General features: G+C 43.0%; 1 protein-coding gene across 1 annotated transcript in view; it reads left to right on the forward strand.

Annotated features, from left to right (window-relative positions):
* TMTC1 (transmembrane O-mannosyltransferase targeting cadherins 1) overlaps positions 1 to 22,304 on the forward strand; it is a 149,021-nt gene that overhangs the window by 74,132 nt on the left and 52,585 nt on the right. Inside the window, exon 9 of the mRNA XM_054840856.1 lies at positions 10,667 to 10,788. Coding sequence (XP_054696831.1) covers positions 10,667 to 10,788 — 122 coding nt within the window. The remainder of the gene's footprint in view (positions 1 to 10,666; positions 10,789 to 22,304) is intronic.

A 22,304-nucleotide genomic window follows, 5' to 3' on the forward strand; every position in this document is an offset into this window, starting at 1 on the left:
AACTGCAGGCACAATTCATTATATTAGGCTCTTAAGAAAGCCACTTTCCAAATGCAACAACGGTCGCCTTTCATACGACATTGCTTCCCCCCAGAAGGACCATCGTTCAGTCAAGCCCCAGACAGGTTATTTCTCAGTGTTCTGCAGCTTGTAGGCAGCATGGGATGCATCAGTTGATTTTTCACATTTCATAAAGCGTCAGATGTTCTGCTTTCTTTTCGAAGCAAACACACAAAACTGTCTTAGCAGCCATTTTTCTCTCCTTTTTCATTGCAAAGTCAAACTTGGAAGCAGTAGCTTGTGATTTTCTAAGGAATGGTTTTAGAGAAAACAGGCATGCGGTTTGTGTGCCTTTCATTTGAGCGTGTAGGTGTGCAGGGGTAAGAGAGGACAAAACTTTATATTCATTCTTATTGGCACTAACACTTTCCTTTCTGTGGCACAGGGAATGGAAATGCTAGAAATTATTTTGGCAGAAGTGAAGACATTTGTGCAGTGAAGACTGAACTGATTTTCAGTGGCAAGAGGCGATGCGTGTGCATCCACAAAACAAGCTCACAGGAGACTCGCAGAATATATTACATGGACTGTTATTAGAGAATGCACGTATTGGATTTCTGCCTTTGTTGCCATTGAATTTTAAACAGGGCTAATTTGTTGTTGACGTTTGTGATTAGGGTAATAACCCTGTTGGCATGTATGTGTAGTGCTGATAAAGGACATCTAAGGCATGAAGCTTTCTTGTTCCATTTCATTTTGTGAGCATTATTATACTTCAGGAGAAGAAACAGTGCTTTGCTTGGAACATGTCTGTTACTAGATGGGGGGGAGGGGGGTAATGCTCAGAACTGCAGAAACAGAGAAGGCAGCTCTCCAGTTTGTTATTGTTTGGAGAGAGAAGGCTCCCTCCTCGTCCTCCTCGTGTACTTTTGCTGTTGTTCCCCGTCTTACATAAGGAGGAAGTCACTTGAAAAATTGCTTTGTTAATTCCTTGTATATAACTTTAATTCCCTGGGTTGTTTCGTGTGCATATTGCTAATCCCACTTGCTTATTGGCTGAAGAGCTCCACATGAGCAGCTCCCCAAGAAGGACTTGTTGCTCTACACAGTGCTTAGGTGCACAGCCAGGCTTATCTCTTGCTGCAGCCATCCCTATCATGCGTGACAATTAATGACTGTTTTCAGGAGGCCTGAGGGGAGTAAAGAAAAGGTCTGCTCCTTAGCGCACCTCCCACTGTGGGAGTAAAAGACCTTGATGTCATCTCTGGCCAAGATTTTTTCGTAATGACTAATGTGGCAAAGTTGCAGTCCATCATTAAGCAGCTCTTTGAAACCTTTTGAGACTTGATTTTTCACCACGCAGATGCCCAGCATGCTCTGCAAATTGACCTCTCTTGAGCTGTTGTAGCCAAAAAATCCTCAGGTTCTGCTCAGCTCTTTGTGATGAACTTCCTCACCAGTCTGGTTGGGCTTTGAGTAGCATGCCGGGGATGCTATTGCAAACGCCTGCATCCCAGAGAAATAATAGTAGTTGGGAAAAGAGGATGAGATTTGTTTATTGTTCATTTTCAAAGACAGCCTCAGCTGCAAGGAATGGATGTGGTCTATCTTCCAGCTTTGGGACTAGGTAGATTAGAAAGGTACTGGTGAAATGGATGAAGCACTCTCTTTTTTGGTTACCAAGCATACCAGTTACAAGGCCAGAGAAATAATCTGTCTGATGCTTCAGATGGCCACTAGCGTACCCAAGGGCCCATAGTGCTGCCTTTGTATGCTGGAAGAAGCAGTGAGCACCTGGTGAACTAGAGAGAGGACAATGATTCTTGGCGTATCGTCAGGACCACAGTTATTTCTTTGACATGTCATAATGATTCAATGAGCATGAAAGGAAAACCCTTCAGAAGTTTGAAAGGCTACTCCACATGGCATTTTTAGGTTGCTGCTTAATTAGCAGCGTGATTAAAATGCAGATTGTGCTGTAGTTGTGGCTGTGAATGTACGTACAGAGTGCATGATGGATGAGATTCCACTTTCTATGTGATACCTGATATGTGGAGGGTTGACAGTGGGGAAAACTCACATGTGCGCGATGGAGTAATTCAGAGCAAGGTGATCTGGAAAATTAATTTGAAACAGTAGCTTTTGTACCTGACCAGTCAGGAGGAATTTATTGTACCTCAATACTGCTTGGCCTCGTCTTGCTTTGATACTCATGACCAAGGCTATGGAGGTACCTTATGGTGGTTCACAGCACCTTCTTCAGCAGGAACACGTAATGATGTGCAGCAGCTTGCTCATGTCTGAGGAGGGAACGCTACTTATGTTTCACATCAATTTAAAAAAAATAATCTCTAGTATCCTCCAGGATGCATCTTTTTAAAGAACGTGCTTTGCTGCTCTGTGTGACATGGCTACATATGGTACAGGAAACGTGATGATTTTCAGGTTATATTCATTACGTACAACTGAGATATATATTATTATCCTGTTCTTTCATATGCTACAGTTGGTTGTTTTTTACTTCAGGACTAATTTTAAGGTACGGCTGCCTTTACATTTCTTTGCATATGCTTCTTAGCCAAGACAAGGCATTTTATACCAAATTATTATGACTTTAATTTGTGCTGTAATTGGCATCATATTGCCATTTATCTGGTGGTTTATATGTATGAATATCATCTAAGCATATTCCTCAGTCACTCGCAGACTATATTTCTTAGCTGACGATGTTTAATACCATCAAGGAAAGGAATGCATTTGCGTCTTCTTTTTGTGTGCATGTTTCTGTTGGTTTTGCTAGCACTCATCATGTGTATTCTGTCACGCTATTTACTTTACCCTGCACTCCTGAGACCTTTGCCTCGTTTCCCAGGTTTGGCATTTCATTAATAAATCACAGCTTAGGGACCTTTCTGAGGAACAGTTGCCTTTTATAATATTCTACAGTAGTATCAGCACAGTTAGAAAGTATGCCTAGCAAAATTCATATGCCACAACGCTTCCAGAACAATACCTGCTTTAAAGGCACGGCAAGGTGAATGAGGCTATTTATCGACGAAGTCTATCTGACAAGCTGGAAACCACAGTCATTTTCATAAAAGGTCTATTTAAAATAAATCCTGCTTTCATTTTCCTGAGGGCCCACTTGAATTCCTTCCACATAGAGAGAAGGTCAGGACTGATGTTCTTAATCCTTAGCAGCGAGGTTTTTCTGTGCTGCTTCTGTTGTTAATGTTTGCTGCGGGGAGAGAGTAATAAGCCAGAAAGACTCTGTTTAGCGAAAGCTGGAGGAAGCGGGGGGAGCCCCTCGCGGGTGTCCTGCGTGCCTTGCTGGCCGCGCTTCTGCTCTGTCAAGTGCTGTGAGTGGATCAGCTGCGGGTCCCTGGTGGGGCTGGAAGAAACACGAAAGCCTTCCCAGGGTGCTTGCTGTGCCAGCCGACAAACGAGCAAAAGAAGGAACCTTCCCCAGTCTGTCTGTATGTGATTGCTGTTCTGAATTAAAAAAAGCAAACACAAGAACTATCAAAATACCTTTTGCATCAGATTCTTTTTTTTTTTCTTGGTAGATGTTTGAAATAACGGGTTTGGAGTGTGGTACTCTGAGTAAATACAATCATAGCTGAAGTAGTTCTGATTTGGCTGACCATGAAGATATTCAGCATCTCACCACATGGGCTCTCAACTCCTGCAGGAGTTAGTCACGCTAGGTAGGTCATTTTCATAGGGGCAGGTAGTTCTGCCATTTGCAGCATATTAACACCGAATTACTATATTTTCAAAGATACTCTTTTTGTTTCTACTATTTTCTTCTTCTGATTTGAGCTGATATTTCAAGGCCCACTCAGAGCTGAGTGGTTTTGGAGTGGCACAATAGTAGAGGTGAGTAAGAGAGGGTAGGTGGAATGAGGACCAAGACATTTACAGCTGAGGGAGATAATGACGCACATTGTGGCTACTTAGTCTTAGTTAAACATTGGGGTGCCAAACTATTGTGTGATTTTTGTTAGGATCCTCTTGTTCTGTGTTATCTCTTAAGAGCAAACTCACCATGAACAGAGTTGCTTTTCCAACGATCATGCTTGCACGTTCTGCAAGCAGTGTGCATGGGTTTAATTTTTACCTTTTTCTTTTTCCTTTTGTGGTTTGTTTTTTTTTTTTTTTTTTTTTTCTCCCCACATAGTGAAGCAGCCTGCAGTCACAGAATGAAAGGGAAGAGGGAAAAACAACCACAAGGTCAAAAGCATTATTCTAATTCCTGGAGCAATTTGTTGACTTTCCTATTTCCTTTTGGAATGTTCCACTTCTCTTTCAAAGATGCATGTGCTCCTGCATCCTGCTCAAATCGACTTGTCAAGCGGAATTAGAGGTTGCAGAGATTAAGGATTGGGAAAATGAGCTTATGTCTCCAGGGAATTTTAGAAACCCGGGTAAGAAAGACCATAATCACACAGCTAAATGGATGGGTAGCTGAGGTGTATAGTGAAAAAGAAAGTAAATATCAAAATTTTACTTTAAGATACTAAAATAAAAAGTAGAATATACTTCTGCGCTCTGCTGTAGGCTATGGGATTGGGAAAGGACTACTTTCTGGTTTTATTCCATAATTGAAAGCCTGATTTCCAGAGCTGTTGAGCATGCACAGTTCCTACTGATGTAAATAAAATTTTTAGGCATTTTTGGCATTTCTGAAAAATGTGCCCTAGGGGTACAGAGCAGGACTTGCTTCCTTCTGGAAACGGAAAGTGAACAATCTCTTTAGGGTGGTCTGAGATATGTGCCAAGGATTTCACTTCAGATAATCTGGGTTGGGAAGCCAATGATACTTTCAAGGGTTTTGATTCAGTTTCTGACTAGTGTATCTTTGCCTGTACACCAGTTCTTGAATAGGTGCTGCTGCTGGTGAACTGGAAGGTAGTTTTTGTTGTGCCGAATGCTCGAAATAGGATCAAAGTGTCAGGTAGTTAATAAGCAGTCAGAAGTGATGGTCGAAATAGTGTTGGAAATCTCCATGGCTTTGGACTATCTGTGAAGTGTAAAATTTGCTTAATTCTAGTCGGTAGTAACTGTGGGTGATTTTTATCAGAACTAGATGATCACCAAGGAAAACGGAGTTATTTTAGGAAGACAGCAAGTTGCTAAGCCTGGCATTCAAGCAGCTGGTGCTACTGATGATTTTTTTTTTTTAATGAGATGAAAGAATAAAACTCCTGATAAATTGTAGTGATTACAGAATTTGTGGCACTTTTTGTAGGAGCAAGCTGATTAAGTCAGGTGTCTGAGCCAGATTTGAAGCCAGGCAGTTACCTTTTCCTTACCAAATGTTTGAGTTTTTCAGACCATCTGTTGACACCTGATTTTTGGGACCATTCACTCAGAAGTGGTGGCACAGGCAGCAGAGCGAAACAGCCACAGCTCCACAGTGCCCTGCTGTTTGGCCACAGAAGATAAAGATGTACGTGTCCCATCCTGATTTCTGCTGGTGACCTAAAGGAGACCATGCTGATGGTACCTGGAGCATGGTACAGCTCCTGTCTGCCTGCACCAGCGTGGTGGGACTGGGAAGCACCCAGTGCTTGCTTCTGCGAGCTTTACATCAACAGACTTTTTTCCTGTGAAGGAATGAATCCCTAGCATTGATTCCTGATTAGCTGAAGTTTGCATTTTATCACCTTATGCATGAATGCAGAGTGTATTTGACATGTTTCTACACCATGCCTTTTATCTTTAATACTGTCTATGTGCAAAGTGCAAGAGTGGCTGTTTGCAGATCCTGACCTCTTGCCAGGTGAGATGCTGCCAGTGGTTTGGTGCAGGCCGGTGAGGAGTCACGTTGCCGAGCTGCTTGTGGCTTCACAAGTGACTGGTACAACAACAGGAATACATGAATTAAGTTTGTGTGCAGTCTGCACTACGGGTTGGCACAAGTGGATGTGAGGAATAAACTGAAGAAGTGTAATCCTCTGCCTGTGGTCTAGAGACGGTCATTTAACTTCTTTGAATCTCTGTGTCTTTTTTGATGGGTAACACACCTCCTAGGCCTGCAAGCATTTGAAAACGTGTAATAACAATCCTTGCTTTTATACAGCCATGCACTACCTACTTTCCTGGATACCAGCTTTTCTGCGCTTGCAGTCAGGTGTTCCAAGCATAACGTCTCACTGGCTGCACTGGACCATCCAGAGCTTGCTGGCAGAGGGTGATTTATGCTTTTGGTAGGAAGGAAGTCGTTACTCCATGGAGCTCTTGGTTCTAAATGGTGGAGAGGTGACGCTTGCCTCATTCTCAAAATAAACTGTTAGAGGAAGAAATTAAACCCATTTGATTGCCACCTTCCCATCAAAGAGGCAAGCGTATATAAACACCTTTGGAAACATTCCAAGGTAGAACAGAACGGAATTTGCTTGGACTTGTTTGCCCAGCTGCTGTCCTCCCCGAGGTGCAACTTTGTCCAGCCGGGAGAAAGGTTCTCCTCACGGCTCCACTTTCCAATGCCTCAACCCTTGGAGGTGCCAGGGGATGTGAACATAAGTCCTGCAGTCGCAGTGCGAGACTTAATGGATCTGGCACCTCAGATGATGTTTTCTCAATGGGAAAAAATGAGAATTTATAGTGGGCTTATACAAGTCAATAGTTTATGACAGATATGTTGAAGTACTCTGCGTACCTCCTGCGCTCCTACTTTGTGCGCTCTGGCTTGTGGAAGACTTGTGATTTAACAGTAGTCAGCAAATACTTACTTGTGGCTCAGGAATATGTCTTATATGTAATACAGGAAGATCTCTTTCAGTTATGAACTCAAGACTTTCTTCCTTTTCCCCCAAATTGTCAAGGAAGCAATTTTTGAGATTTATTGCTATGTTGATCGTTTTTGGCCTTGGAATGATTCTTTGCTATTTGGTTTGAGGTAGTGTGACAATTTTTTTCCTTGCCTTTGGGAGAAGAAGTGGTGGTCTTTAGTTCTTTGATAAGTTTATGAAAAGTAGCAAGTTAAAAAAATCTTTATTGGTTTTCAATTTGGTTTGTTGTTTTAGGTTTTTTTGGTTACAATATAATGAAGGCCTAATTGTAATTAGAGGTAGATGTGAATTTGAAAACTACGACAAACTATCTGCTATAAGGAATGCTGTTTTGATTTAAAGTCGGCTTGTCTTTAACAAAAGAAATCGTTCTAAGGTTAAATCAGAGGTGCTTCCCCCCCACCTGTGACAGATAGTAAGATAAGTTTTATATTTCCAAAAGAAAGCACTGTCCTTAAGAGGAAAAGAAATGTGTCTCTGTGAAAGAAATGAAGTGATCCATAATTTCTAGTCCTAGCTTTTTTATTGTAAGGAAATTGCCTGCTACTCTTTAAAAGCTTTTGCTACTGCTCCGGGTACCTGGAAGATGCTGGTTCTGCCACCTTTCGCTCAGCTGTCTCTTAAGTAGGCTCATATGACCAGATTAGTTAAACCAAATAAATGGTCTCAATATTTCTTTTTATTTTCCTTTTTTTTTTTTCCCCTTTCCTTTCTCCCCTGGAAAATGTAACAAGCTACAAGTTGGTAGGGGTTTTTTTAATTTAAAAAACACATGGAGGGCATCTCCTATGGCTTGTGTTGTATGGAAGATCCTACTGCCCTCTGTTCCTGCAGCCCTACAGTACAAATCCCTGACATTCTTGCGCTGTTCTGTCTTGCTTGTCTACTCATCTATAAACCTCTCGGCCCCTTCAGGAGAAGGGGGATAAAATGTGAATCTGCTAAGTAAATTTTGTTAGGGAAAAAGATAAAGGAGAATATGGTGTCATGAGACTTGTGCTGTTAGCTTTTAGGTGTCTAAGGTTATCACCTGTGATACACACAATCCTTTCAACACGCTGCGGTTGCATTTCTGTTCTTTTTTCTGTTTTCTCTGCGCTGCCCAGGTGAGCAGACGCTAGCCCTTGCTGGGAAGGCAGGGACAGCCAGCTCTGCTGTGCCTCCAGCCCTCGCAACGCAAGGCTGGGGTAGGAGAACGTGCAGTTCTTGGGTCCGGGCAAAGCTGGGTTAGCTCGCTGTTTGTGGTCAGCAGAAACTATTTAGAGAAGTGGGAAATAAGATCTGGCCATGAATAGGGTAACTTTCTCTCCAGCTTTGGGCAGCCAGTGATTTAGGAGTTGCTTGCAGCCTGGACCACGTGTAGCACAAAATCAGCCAAAGCCTGGCCTTCAAGGACCAGCTCTTCACAAAAACCTCTGCCTGAACCGAATGCTTTAAACAGGGTACTGCCAGACGTTTGTCGTTTCAGAAATAAGTAGCACCACTGAGGGCTCTGCTGCTCCGAGAGGCTGCTTTGTCAGTGCTGGGCGCTGGGTCTCTGAGCCCTGCCGGAGGGACTGAGCTGGCAGCCTTCCGTGGCATCAGTCTTGAGCTGTGACTTCTTGTGCAGGGAGAAAGGGCACACAATGCCGTTTTCTCCTTCAGCCGAGCTAATTCCTGCATTTTCCTTTTTCCCATTTGATGTACAGGTTTTATTTGTCATTCTCCAGCATTCTCTTTGCTTATCTGCAGTGCTGCAGCCTTGAATAACACCGTGTCCTTCCTAGAGATGTTAACTAGAGGTTGCTTTCCCAATTATTGATTTAATGAACAACAACTGGAGAAATACTTGATAGCTGGTTCATTTGAAAGCAAGAGCGCATCTTGGTGACAGAGAACATTTTATGCATTAGCAGTGCACTCCCTTTGGCCCAATGTACCTTCTCGTGCCTCCAGGTCTTTGCTGTTAAACCCCTGGGGTAGAGTGGTGGCAGCAAATGGGCCCGTAATTAGGCCGGACAAGGTGGGAAGGGAGTGTCAAATGGCAGGAGAGAAATGGAGTTTATGTCCAGAGCTGGGTCAGAAGGAAATTGGAGCTAGGACTGATAATTTGCATTCAGAGTTGAGAAATCATTTTTAATCCTTTTTTTTTTTTCCTTCTATTCAATTTTCTGTTGTAATTACAAGCCAAAATGACCATTACCGGGCACCTCTGCTCATCAGCTTTATGGATTGGTGTCAGCTTTAGCTCTGGGAATAATGTATTTTAGGTGCTGTTGTGACTGCAAGAAGACACTAGTAACTGTGATTCCAAGACACTGAAACAGTGGATAATAGAAGTGGGTAACTGTGGTGCTGTTTAAAGCAGGTATCGATAAAGAAGTCTGGAGACATGAATTCTGCTGCCCTCTCTGCCCCCGTGTTTTCTCTTTGGCCAGGGGAAATCAGCGCGCCTTTTTGTCATCGTGTGGTTCAGCTCTTCTAAAGCGACATCGGAGCCTCCTGACATGTACTCTTGCATTTGGTATCCGTAGAAAATGTTCAGTGTCTTTCCCACAGAACAGGATGAATATATTTTAGTACTGGGACTTCTGAATTTCAGCCACTGACTGCATCAGTGGTAGTTGATGTTGCAGTCTGTAGCTGTGCAAAAGCAAGGCAAGTTGTACTGCTTGGCCCCGCGTCATTGATTGGGCTCTGTTCCTCTACTCAAAAATCTCATTCAATGTTTCTAAATTTAGATCCCTCCAGTAAAGAGAAGTCCGTTTTCTCTCCAAAGTTGAGAAATTGCCCACAACAATGAGAAAGCGCTGCAACCATTAAGTCATTCTGGTTGCATCTGTTTCTAAGCATAACAAAGCTTCTCCCAATGGCTGCAGAAGGGTGCTGCAGCGGTATCGGTATCAGTGGCAGGAAAGCACAGATGTCTGCCTGGGTGATTTAACAGACCTAATGCTACACTTCTGTTAGCCCGATGTCATTCTTTGAGATCATCAACAGAAAGCGTGAGCTGATTCACCCTCCTGGGGCGGAGCTAAATCTGAAAGTCAACTTGCCCGAGGAGGCTCGGGTCTCTCTGTGGCAGGAATGGCCGCCGCGGCGGCTGCTGATCGCGGTGTCCCAAGACGCTTGTGCCGGCCGTGCAGATCACAGTTGGTTTGAATTGCATGTGGCAATTTGATTTTTCCTCAAAGAGCGAGCCAACATTAAAGTGGGCTCAAGTGGAGGGCGTTAAGTGAGCTCAAGTGAAAGACATTAATTTTAACATATAGCATATCTCGAATTTCCAACTCTGTATGAGTATGGAGACCTCATGTGTGAAAGTATTGTTTCAAGTTTAGATACAGTCTCGAAAGGGATAAAATGACTGCATTAATGAGCCATTTGGGGCTAGTTCTCTTTACACAAAATGTGACTGATTGAACAGCTTTTTCTCGGTTATAAACATTTAGGATTGAACACAGCAGTCTGTGTGTATGTGATATGCGTTCGTGTATTTACATACAGCCACACTGTGGTAGACATGCTAATATATACATTCACACTATTGTACACTTACATATTACCAATATGGGTTTTTTCTTAACTACTACCTATGCCATCTCAAGAGAGCTGCATATAATAGAGCTGACCTTGGAAAAGATACCAAGGGTAATAATATACACTGTGGTTAGCGTTAGTGCGCTTTCTGGGCATATCTGAAGCACAAGCAGTATGTAAATATGGAAGAATGGGGTCTTGGAATAATTAATTTTAAAAGCAAAACATATCAAACATTAATCTAAGTTGCTTTTTTTATGAATAAGAATCTCACAAGGAAAGGGTAAAGTTAGTGGTGAATTAAGTTGGATTTTTTTAGTTGATATTTGTTTAATTTTGTGTTATTGCAGAAACTGGAACACAAAGAAGTTTTGGTTGGCTTGTTGTTCCTGGTTTTCCCATTCATCCCAGCCAGCAACCTCTTCTTCAGGGTGGGATTTGTGGTGGCAGAGCGAGTCCTTTACATGCCGAGGTAACTATTGCAATTGAATTCCTTTCTAATGAGACCACCATCCCATTTTCTAAAAGCAGGCACGATTGCTTCTTCCCTTTTACAATAGTTCAAACATTATATTACTAGTCAGTGTGTTCTCTGCCTTTGAGTTTTGGCATGATAGCATGAGAGATTTTATAGTCGGTTGAGAGCAGATTGCTTGGCAGGAGCAAAGCTACCCAAAATATTTTATTTTTTTTTTAAACACAGAATTTTTGATATTCTTGAAACAGCTCAGTAGAAAGATGAGGTGTTGTTTCTTGAAGATTGTCCTGCAACTGTCTTTCTCAGTAGCATTATCAATTTAAATTGTCCAGTGTCTTTACCTTAAGGACAGAAGCTGAAAAGTTAACCTGTCATATTTTTATTGTGGTATTGCTCAGCTTTCCCACGATATTAGATGGTCAGTAAAAACAACGGTGACTATTGCCCTCTTAAAAGGCTGCTGGCTTCAGTTGTGGAATATGTGCATGACCTCCTGCCTGTAAGCTATTGACTGCAGGATTTGCAGTTGTTGAAGAGGATGAGGAAAATCCAGCCACTTCTCCATCCCTCAGCCTCTGCCCTGGGATTTTCCTCAGCTTCCAGCCTCTAACAATTGTCACTTCAGCAGTCTGGGTGTTTCTGATTGCATTTACTCAAGGACAGCTTTGAGGTGTTACTTCTGACACCTCCACAGTATCCAGATGAGAGGCTGCAGTGGCAGTCGGAGGGCATTCATCCAAGATGCACCAGACCCTTGCCCGTTTCACAGAATCACAGGACGGTTGAGGTTGGAAAGGACCTCTGAAGGTCAACTGGTCCAACCACCCTGCTCAAGCAGGGCCACCCACAGCCAGTTGCCTGGAACCGTGTACAGACAGCTGTAGAGTATCTCCAAGGAGAGAGATTCCACAACCTCTCTGGGCAACCTGTGCCAGTGCAGTTTGTTCCAGCCACGAACATAAATGGTTGTTCTTGGATGCTACAAGTCACAAAGCCCAGTTCTACCCTCGGGTGCAGAGGGGGTCAGCATCTGTTACCTCTAATGGCAACTGCCATTGTGGAGCTGTTGACAAAGCACAAGTCCTCAGTTTCACTCTGGATTACTTTGTGATAACTGAAACAATAGTTTTATTCCACAAAGTGTTTAAATTGTATTCCTCAGAAAATGTGGATCCAAAAATCCTAAGAAAAACGCTTATAGGCGGTCTTTTGCAAAGCTGTATGCATGTTCTGATCATCATTTGTATAAGCACTATCACAGAAGGGCTGCTCATTGGTGTAAAACTCAGGCTGTGTAGGAACTGTTGCATTTATTACAAGCTTCTTATACAGTTAGGTTTTATTTCTGTGCTCTGCTATATACTGACTTGCTTTTTGGGTCAAATCCTGCTGACTTTATTCACATCACTAGCCCTGCTTTTGTTTGCTGAGAGTATACCTGAAAGTATAGCGAGTGAAAGTTGTCCCTCGGAGTTATTTTGCAAATGATACCCTCAACTAATGGATCTTGCATCATTTCAAATTAACTTGGAAATCAGATTGCTTTAAATTCATGTAACAGAAAATGAGGAAACACATGAAAGCGCAAAGCTATTAAGGAAACAGTCAGCTGAACACAGGGCTGTGTTGAGTGGTTGCATTTCTGAATCTCAAAAGAACAACTGCGGAAAATACTTCAGCCATCAGCAGTTCCTCGTCCTCCTCCAGATGAGACTGCTGATATAATGAGAGGAGGGGCAATGAAGAAGAAAAAAGGATATGTTTGCACAGAGAAAATTAATCAGCGTTAACATGTGTGCATATAGTTTGTATAATGCTTTTCATCTCCCTGAGGGCTTTGCAAATATATGACCTACAAAGTAGGTAATTGATAGTTGCTGCTTTTTTTTTCAGGCAGGAAAACTGAGGCTGAAGGATTAAATGATTTCTCTGGAGTAAGTCTGTGCTGGAGTCCCTGGATCTCGTACTTTGCTCAGATCACTCGTCCTGCTTTGCAATATTTGGTTTTTGCTCTTACCCCAGGCTGGCAGGCAGCTGTCATGAAAAAGGAAGGCAAGCCCTGGCAGCTTGCAGGAGAGGTGGGCAGTCCCCGGCCAAAGGATTTGGAGAGAGCTGAGCTCTTGGCTCCGAGTTACCAAGAGATGAGCTCTTCTGCATCCTCTGGGTGCAAAATGGCGTGAGCGGTGAGGGGGACTTCTGCAAACATTCATGACTCTGGCAGAACAAAAATAATGTTGGTTTGTTTTGTGGGTTTGGTTTTGGTTTTTTTTTTCCCTTGGGAGCATGGCAGTTTAATAGCCATGGCTCTAGGAAGGGCTCGTGTTCTTTATTTAGAACAGCCTTTAGCAATTTTCTTATGTTACGTCTTGAAAAGGGCTTTTCCTATCCTTTACCATTCCTTCTCTAAAACTCAGTTAGCGAGTCAGAGGTGGTCATTCGGCTTTATTTAGACAAAAATACTGACTCAGATGGAGAGAACCTGGTGATCTATGGTTTTGGGCTTATGCTGGAAGGTGCTTTTCTATCTCTGTTTCAACTAATAACCTTTTATCAATATTTATGGATGTGACAGTCGCATGTGTCTGTCACAGCCTGAAGTCCTAATTCAGTGTTGCTCAGTAGTTACCTGGGCAAAGTGTCAAGTATTTTCTTTTCAATAAAAGTTAAGTAAGGATCTGAGGATTTATGTAAAAGATGTTGTAAGCAGAAAGGAACAAGGAATAAGCCTTTTGCTCGATGTCTAATTACATGGCTGGCCTTGCCTTTGGGGTATTGATGGGTATTTGGGACAATTCTGTCTGCAGCTGTGCCTCGGGGGTGTGGAATATAAGCTAAGTCAAAACTGGTTGAATGTTTTCTTTAATTTGCTTTAGAAAAACAGAAATATTTGGAGAAAATATTTCTTGTATTTAGTTTTCATTTCAGGGTTACAAACACTTAGTTGTTTAAAAGAGAAATTTTTAAAAGTATTACTTTAGCCTGAAAAATTTTGTAGGAAAACAATTTATTGTCTTTCATATTTTAATTTTTACATTGTTTTCCTATCCTGAAGAGATACTTGTTTTCAGGAGAGCTAGGGGTGTAAAATAGGTATCTTGGAGTGGTGGACAAGATACAACTCTACGCTACAATTTTCAAGAGAGACATCACAATAAATGGCTGGATCAGCGAAAGACTCAAACCACTGCGGGTTTTTCTGTCTTCAAAACGTAGATGCAGTTACGCTTACTGCATATGTCCCAGTGCTGCTCTGAACACCACAGACAGCCTAATGGTTTGAAAATCCAGAACGACTATGTGCATCCAATTATTCTGAGCCATTTGTCTGTACTTAAACCGGAGCACTAGCTCTTCCCTTCATATGGAGCAGCTGCAAACTCTTGGGCCATTCAGGAGCTGTGTGCCCTACTGAGGTACTAGCAGAGCTGGGGTTGCCCTCATCTCATGGGATCAGACCTTTCCTAGCGGAACAATTTCTACATTTTCCTCTTCTTTCACTGCTACCCTGATAGCAGTGGCTCCTGGCTGGCCTGCTGTATTATAAAGCTGGACAACTTCAGCTGTTTTCACAACCTCATATGAACCAACCAATCAACCAAAATGTTGCTACATGGCTTAGTTCCAATTTGAACAGCCACCTTGCTGAATGCGATAGGCAGCCCAGAGGTACCTCCCCTCCCATTTTTATGGCAGCTTATTTGTGGTCGGTATTGCAATGAGTGGGTTGCAGAGTGCCTGGTTACTCTTTCCCAACTGAGAGAATTACGGGTTGCCATCATTTTTTTTCCACCAGTTTCTTACTATATCAAGAGTTGATGTTGCAACCCTAATTGTCAATACTAGAAGATGAGATCACTGCTGTATACAGAATGGCATTTGCTTCAGCGTCTATCTCAAAATCTGCAAGAAAGCCCGCATCCAGGAAAAAAGTGCGCTTGTATTTGTCGGGAAGCTAACACATCATGTTAAAGGTTTCCCCATGGCATAGCAAAGCAGGGACCATATGGAAGTTTTGCCTTTGCATAGAGCATGTTTTTGATTCTTTGTGCTAATGCATTCGTCCCAATTAGCGTACTACTGTACATTATTAACTTCTGTAATTGGAAAAGAAAAGAACCTGGTAGGTAGTGGGATTATCTGTAATTTTAATGACTCTGAATATCCCTGAGCAGAAGTCCCCTTTGCTTACAAGGCAGCCACGTGAGGATGGGACTTACGGGTACTTCTCTTTTCTGGGAGCATGTCATGCTCTCCACTTTATCTTTGTTCTCTTAAAGACCAGTTGCATAATGTGGTGCTGTATTTTCAGTTTCCTTTGCCGCCCCTTTCTTTAAGGTTATTTGAAGCTACAAGTTCACCAGGAGCTGAATTCCTGCTTACCTATTCAGCATTCTTTCAGTATTAGATCAGATCCCATGAGGGATCATCTGATTTACAGAAGAAGCTTCTCTTTTCAACTGGAGTCAAACCCCAACCCCAGCAAAGTCAGCCCCATGGACTCAGTGGAGCTGGTTTATCTGCTCCCTGATCTGAATTCAGCAACATAAGTAAGCTTTTTGCCTGCTTTAAAGTTAAATCCACAATTCATTTGGGATTTGGTTATGGAATCCAAGTCACACCTGTTCCATTTACTTAAAAAACTCATGATTTTAATGCCTTACTCTACTGCTGCTGTTCTTGTACGGGCCACCGAGCTTCCAAAGTTTAGAAGGAGCGAACTGGATTGTGTTCCTTGTATTTTGGCTGTGGACCTGAGGGCGCTGGGAGGGGACTGGGAAGGCATTGCACAATGGCAGTGGGTCAGACCCCAGCCCCAGCCTGGTCCCTCTTTACCGTGAGGGGTGCCTGTCCCTGCTCCATGGCGTTGATTAGAGCAGCGGTCTGCAAAATGGCTCGTGGCTGGAGGCAAGGAGGTTGAGACCTCAGCTGAGGCAAGTGACTCCGGTTCTGCTTCCCCATCTATTAAAACAGGAATAAGAACTCCACTCTGCCCTTCAGAAGGGGTGCAGAGAGCATTCTCATTAATTAATGAGAATTAACTGCTTGGAGAAAGGCTAAACACTGCAAGCATCTACCTTTCAGATGCGTATCCAAACCTAAGCTCCTAGCTTTTGAAGGCTTGCCCACCCCTATTAAACACTTTAAGGAGAAATCAAAGCAGCTCTTCTCTGCTAATGCAGGCAAGAAATGCTGAGATGCTAGTGCCAGATATTTTGGCAAAAGGCAGTAAAGATGTAGGAATAAAAGCCGAAATGATTCTGCAAAGCTGAAAAAGATTAGCTCATGTCGCATTTGGTCTAGACTGCAGTCTTGTGTTATTTTAACTAAATTTAAAACATGCTTTTGAGAAACATGTTGCGCTTTGGCCATGTACAATCGATTCAGGAAAAAGCTAAATTTGTGTTGAGTATGAGCATTAATGGTTATACTGGAAAGATTTTTGGTTTCGTTGTGATAGGTTAAAGGAAAACCTTCAAACACATTTATTCAGCTCTTAAAAATAATACAGATATGTAAGGATATTGCTTTTAAAAAATGGTAATAAGTTAATGTCATCTTGTGGAAATAATCTACTGGGTCATATTGATTAAAAGAGGAAGTCTTACAAGGGAGTATGGGTGCCCTTAAGAAGATCCCTTGTGAAATTTAATAGACAATAGTTTCTTACATTAAGTTTTTGGAGACTTGCGATGGAATTGAATGGGAAATTATATCCCTGCTAAACAATTCTAGAAGTTATTACAGTATTTTAATCAAAATTTTAATTAAAACTGTACCCTTCCCTGGTAATGTATATAAGATTTAGGGAAATTTCTGTGGAATCCCTGTGGAATTATATCAGATTTTTCATTTAGAAAATGTTTTCTTTCCGTAATGCATATCGTAATCAAAAGCTTGAAAAGTTTTTGTATTACCTGGAAATATTTCAGATAGGAATCTGTTGGAAGTGAAATCTTGGACTCAAACATTCTACCGAAGCGGGTTTCTTTATCATGTGAGTTATTGGAAGGAAGGGAAAGGAAATGTGTTTACGTGTTAAATAGCTATTCAAAGGTTAGCGAAATCACTTATTTCTAGTCCATATTTTCTCTCTAATAAGGAAAATAAGAATTCTTGCATTTTCTCTAATTACATAGTGTTCTGACTAGAGGACCACATCGCTAGTGGCAGTAAATAATTTTGATGACTTAGCCAATCAAGTCTAAGTGTCTTTAATATAGGTCTGCATAGCTTTTAATTTAGAGCCAAGGACAAAGTCTTAACACTAACTTGTAAGGTACCTTTCCAAATTAGATGTTTTCTTCCAGTGTTTATGGTTCTCTATGTCTTTGTATTATGACCTGCAGACTTTACTCCAGGAAAAGGCCTCTTAATTCTGGTGAAAATTTGACATTTTATTCAACAGACTGAGCAGTAAGTTAAGTAGGCTGCCAGTTACTTGGTTGTCACACTGATGTTTCTGAGCTGTGAGGCTTGTTTTTTTTCGAATGGGATTTATTTTGCATGCTAAATATTATACCTTGATGGTGGTTCTGAAGTCTTTTAAAATGTCTAGTATCCAAGAAAAAAAAAAAGATATTAATTCCATGTCATCATTACTGGGAGACAGGCAATTTAAATGCTGCTTTTCCCTTTGTCACCAAAACTCAGTACAAGTGAAGAAGCAGAGATGCATAGCGAATGCTGCTGGCTGTCCATGTGTGACTGGCACATCCTGCATCCTCCTTGCCTTTGGACATTTAGTCCAAAAACATGACCATTCCAAAAGGTTTTTCCATGTATTCCCAACTGGCTGAGAAAGTTTTGATACCGCATTTACCCATGGAAAATACGACATTTCAGTTAACCCAAAACTTTTTACCAAGGTGTGCTGACTACAGTGAAACTTTAGACAAAAAAGTTTGAAACAAAAGAGTTGTCAAACCCAAGAAGGAGTTTATGGTCAAAAGGTCATGGACAACAGAAGTGGACAGTTGTATGGATGTGGCCCAGAATTGCCTCTTCGGAGGGGACGCTCATCTGAGAGTTGGGACATCAAGGTCCATCTGCCACACACCAGCATTTTTCCAGGATCGTTAGTGCTGGATCTACACCCTGCTGGATCGCTCAGTGGTGGCAGTTTGATCCAGACCTGATCTTGGCCCATGATTGCACTCCTGTCAAATTAGCCAGCCCATAACTTGCTGAATTTAGGCTAGCCTTGTACCAGCTGTGAGAGAAAATCTTGATCCAGCAGTAAGCTTGGCAGTACAAAGCAAACTTCTCAAAATTTGGGGAATACATTCGGACCAGTGGAGTGTGGTTATTCCAGATCAGCACTAGGGCTTTGATGGCTGGAGAATTTTGGGCACCCCCAGCTCTCAGCCTGACCTGGCGCAGCGGTTTGAATGTGGGTGATCCAGGGCGCAGGGAGTGCCCTGACTCCTGAGTTTCTGGCTGTTCTGGGCGATCTGGGTGCAAACTAGTACATGTTTTTCCACATGAAAACATTTTTTAAAAAGTCCAGATTTTATCCTGGCCCAAAACAGCTCCAGCCTTGGAAAACTTGATGTTTTTCATAAAACAGCATCTTTGCTACCCTGCCAGCACTGCTCATCGCTGGAGCTCCGTGCCCGGGAGTGCTTTTTGAGACAGAAAGAGCCACCCTGGCCATGCTTGTTTTTGCATCTGACTGCTGCATAGTGAGGCAGGAGCAGCCCACGTGGCATGCCAAGCATGCTTTTTGCAATCAATTACTCCCCATTAGAGAAGCATGGGCACAGCAGATGAGTTTAACAGGGACGAACTGCATTTCAGCTGACTTTGGCTATTGCTCCCAGTGTGTTTCCTCACCTCAGGCTGCAGAGCTGGAGTGGTTTAGACTGGGAGCATGAAAACCATGTCGTGCTAGGTAACACATGTGTGGGAGTGGGGCTAGGAAACTTGTGGGGAACTTTGAAACCGAGAGAATCAAATGTTTGTGTTCAGCATTTGGACCTGGCAGCAGACACTGTCTTTTCTCAAGGCTGTGCTCCCTGCTCTCTGAAGGGCAGCAGCAGGGTATGCACTGAACTGATACATGCAAGGGTTAAACTTGCTTCAGAGCGGCTTGGAAGTGAGGGTTAGTTTTTATGGAGGGAAAGGGAGTCATCTTAAATAAGTGCTGGAAATCAAGAAGGAAGTTTGCAGCTCAGAAAGAGCCTCCGGGGTGAAATGTCGAATCCAAGCACATTTTCTGGTCTCAGTATAGTTTTGAGATAATCCCTGATATGTATGTATGTATGCATCTGGATTCTTATCTAGGCTGAGCTCTGAAATCTGGAGTAACCGCTTTGATGCGTGCAGTTGACATCCCCAAAATAACCATTAAAAAGTGTGAGGGAGGCATCTTTTCTGCATAGTTTCTCCCCCTGCTTTTTAACTCCGGCATTTAGAGCCCTACCTGGGTGGGTTAGAAAAGGCTGGGGCTGCAGCGCGGCCGTCAGGGCTGGTTCCCCCTGGCACAGTGCCTCCCAACTGCAGCGCTCAGCCTGCTCTGCCCACGCGATCCCCCGTGGGGTGGAAACCTGCGCTGTGCAAAGTTGCAACTCGGAAAATGCAGTAAGGTGCACGACTAGGTCATGCCTCGATTTCCAGGAGCTTTCTGCAGCAGTAGGTTCTCCAAGCAGTTTCTGGAGGAGGTAAAATGGTTTCTGGTACGGGCGGATTGCTGTAGCAGAACATCCCAATAATCTTGGGCCGCAGCACTAGCTGCACATGTCTTTGATTAGATGCTGTCACCGAGAATGAAATGCAGCGAAAGAGTTCCCGACTTTACTGAAAAGTGATAAACCTGATCCACAGAGGGAGAGAGGAGCCGCCTGTAAGCACCGTCAGTAACAGCCTCGCCTTGGGGAAGGAGCCATAACGGCCAAAGGAAAGGTTGACTTTGTGATCTAATTACAGAAGTGTTTGCAAATATTAAGTATCTGCTGTTTTGGCTCTTGTTTTAATCAGGCGATATGCGTAGCGCACTGTGGGAAGCGGGGTCTGCGTGCCACCTCATTCCCATCTGCTTGTGCCTCCTCTCACTTTGCTTCTTTGCAGGTGGAATGGTATTAACAAATCACGGAAATTATAGATGAAAATCTGTCACTGCACAGCTGCCCGCGTGCGATCTGCCAGAAACACATGGCAGCGGTGCCAAGGGTTTGCCTGCTGGGTGCAGACCTGCCCTCGCTGCAATTCAGGACGTGCCTAAGGTACCACTTCAGTACCGCAGGAGTCTGAAACGCGAGGAATCGTGAAACCATTGGCTTCCTGGTCTGTGTGCCAAGCTCTCCTCCAGCATCATTGAATTTCTGAAGCCAGAGGTTCTCCTGTAATAAGTATTTTCATTGTGAGCCCACGGAAAAACTATTACCAAGTTCACCTGTCAGGCTTTTCCTCAGGTCCGGCTTTGCATCTGGCCCCGGGGACCAAGCTGGCATGGACTTTTCACAGTGGGGAACAGTTGCTGTAGCAGGCTGTTGCTTATCCTACAGAAGAGAAAAAAAAAAAAAAGCTTAGCAGTTTTAGAGTAATCCAGTGGAAAATGGACTTAAATAATAGTGGGTTGGGGATTTTGCTTGTTTCCCATTGTTTTGTTTTGGCTACAAAGTATTTCAGAAAAGCACTTGCATGACGGGATGACAATGCCTTGAGGATAAATGGTCCCCTCCCTTCCTCTCCCTAGGAAATGCTAGAGTTAACAAAAAAACTAAACAAATCCCAAACCCACAACCCTGCGCCTCCATACATATGCAGATCGCTATGGAGAGGTCTGGAATGTAGTACTTAAGAGTATTTTTCTTCAAGTGGCTAATGGGTCTTTGATGAAAGGAGCTTTTGAGACATTTTCATTTTTTTTCTGTGAATGCATGCAAGTAAAATCTGATTTCCTTGTGAGCCAGTGCTAACATTTGATATGGAGTCACTCTGAGAAGAAAAGCTAATGTATTTGAAATGTTATCTGTGTTTGTAGGTGGCAGAGTTAACGACAAAGGAAGTGTCTCAGAGTCACCTGGCAAGTTACTTTACTTAGATAAGTGCAGTCTCACCTGTATGGGCTCTTCCTGCCACAGCACCACTAAAACCCAGTGCAGCTTCAGAAGGTTTATCTGAACAAAGCCTCATGAGGTTGGGAAGAAGGGAAATGGGATGAACTTGCATCCCATGGGTGAAGCACTGCGCGGGGGGCTCTCCAGGTCCAGCGACCATTGGGGCATGTTGCTGCTGCAGCGACTCCATCTTAGGAAGCTTGGTGCTTTACTGGTTTAAAAAATTTATGGTCTCTGTACTACAGCTGATTTCTGTACCAGGACTGTTGAGTCTAGTGTGAAACAAGTGTGTTGCAGGGTATGAGGGATTATACAGTTTTGGGATTAGGAAACAATAGTAATAAAATTACCTTTTTTTGACAGATGCTTAATACATTGCTGTGGATGCTTTTGTTTTGTTTAGAGCAGACCACGGGATCTGGAGGAGGGGTCTGGCTTTGCCCTGATTTCACCATAATTATTTGGCATCAAGGTAGAAATGTAAAGAGAGATGCAAGAATTACTAAGGATAATAGCTTTGGGGATGTTGCAGGGAGGATTTGTTTTGCAAACAATTTGTGGCATGAAATCCCAAATGCTCATGCTTTCCTGGTAGCAAGGGACATGTGAGTGCTTTCTATGTTTTGGGAGTCCTTGGCCTACAAAAAACCTGCAGCCAGGAACGTAGCATCCACCCTCAGCCAGGGGATGAGCTTGAAATGACCATGTCATTAAAAAAAAAAAAAAAAAAGCCATGCAAAAAGATGCATCTGCACCAAAAGGTCCCTGACGAGATAATTTGTGCCTGTCCTCCCTGCCCTTTCCTTGATGATCTGTGGCAGTAAATTGTCTGAAGTTTTAAGCCAAACTTACCAGGTTCTGAAAATAAAAGTATTCACCTACTTCATGCTTTCTGATCCTTTTCTTTCTTTTCCTTTCTTTTGGGTTCCTGTGTACTTTAGAGTGCGGGTACATTGACTGTATGCTGGTTAAACTATAATTGTGGTGCAACTACAACTCAGTCCTAACGTTGTCACAATTATCTCTATCTTATTAAAGTGTAAATCATGCTTCAACCCTGCCCTCTTTAGCCTCACTCCTTTAACCTTACCCTCAGCAGCTTTGCGGTTTGGGATTCTGGTACGTTAGCTATGCTGTCCCCTTCCAGCGGCCATTTGGGAACTCATTCCCCTCTGTATTCGTACTTACTGCTGAATCCTGTAGTCTTGCCGCTTTGCTGCGTGTGGATGCAGAGCCTGCCTTTGGGTCACTTACCTGTTTATCTCTCAGGCCATGGGCTTTTCAGCAAGATACCTTGGTTTCCATTGCGTACTCCTCTCTCGTGGGTAGAGCCCTGGACTGCAGCTTCGGTGCCTTGTTTGCCAGTCGCCTGTCAGCAGAGCAAATCACTTTATCGCCATGTTTCAGGTTCCTGCTCCATAAGAGGAAAATTGCAGCAGACCTCCCTTAGAA

This window comes from Grus americana, chromosome 1, assembly GCF_028858705.1.
Source record: "Grus americana isolate bGruAme1 chromosome 1, bGruAme1.mat, whole genome shotgun sequence".
Lineage (NCBI taxonomy): Eukaryota > Metazoa > Chordata > Aves > Gruiformes > Gruidae > Grus > Grus americana.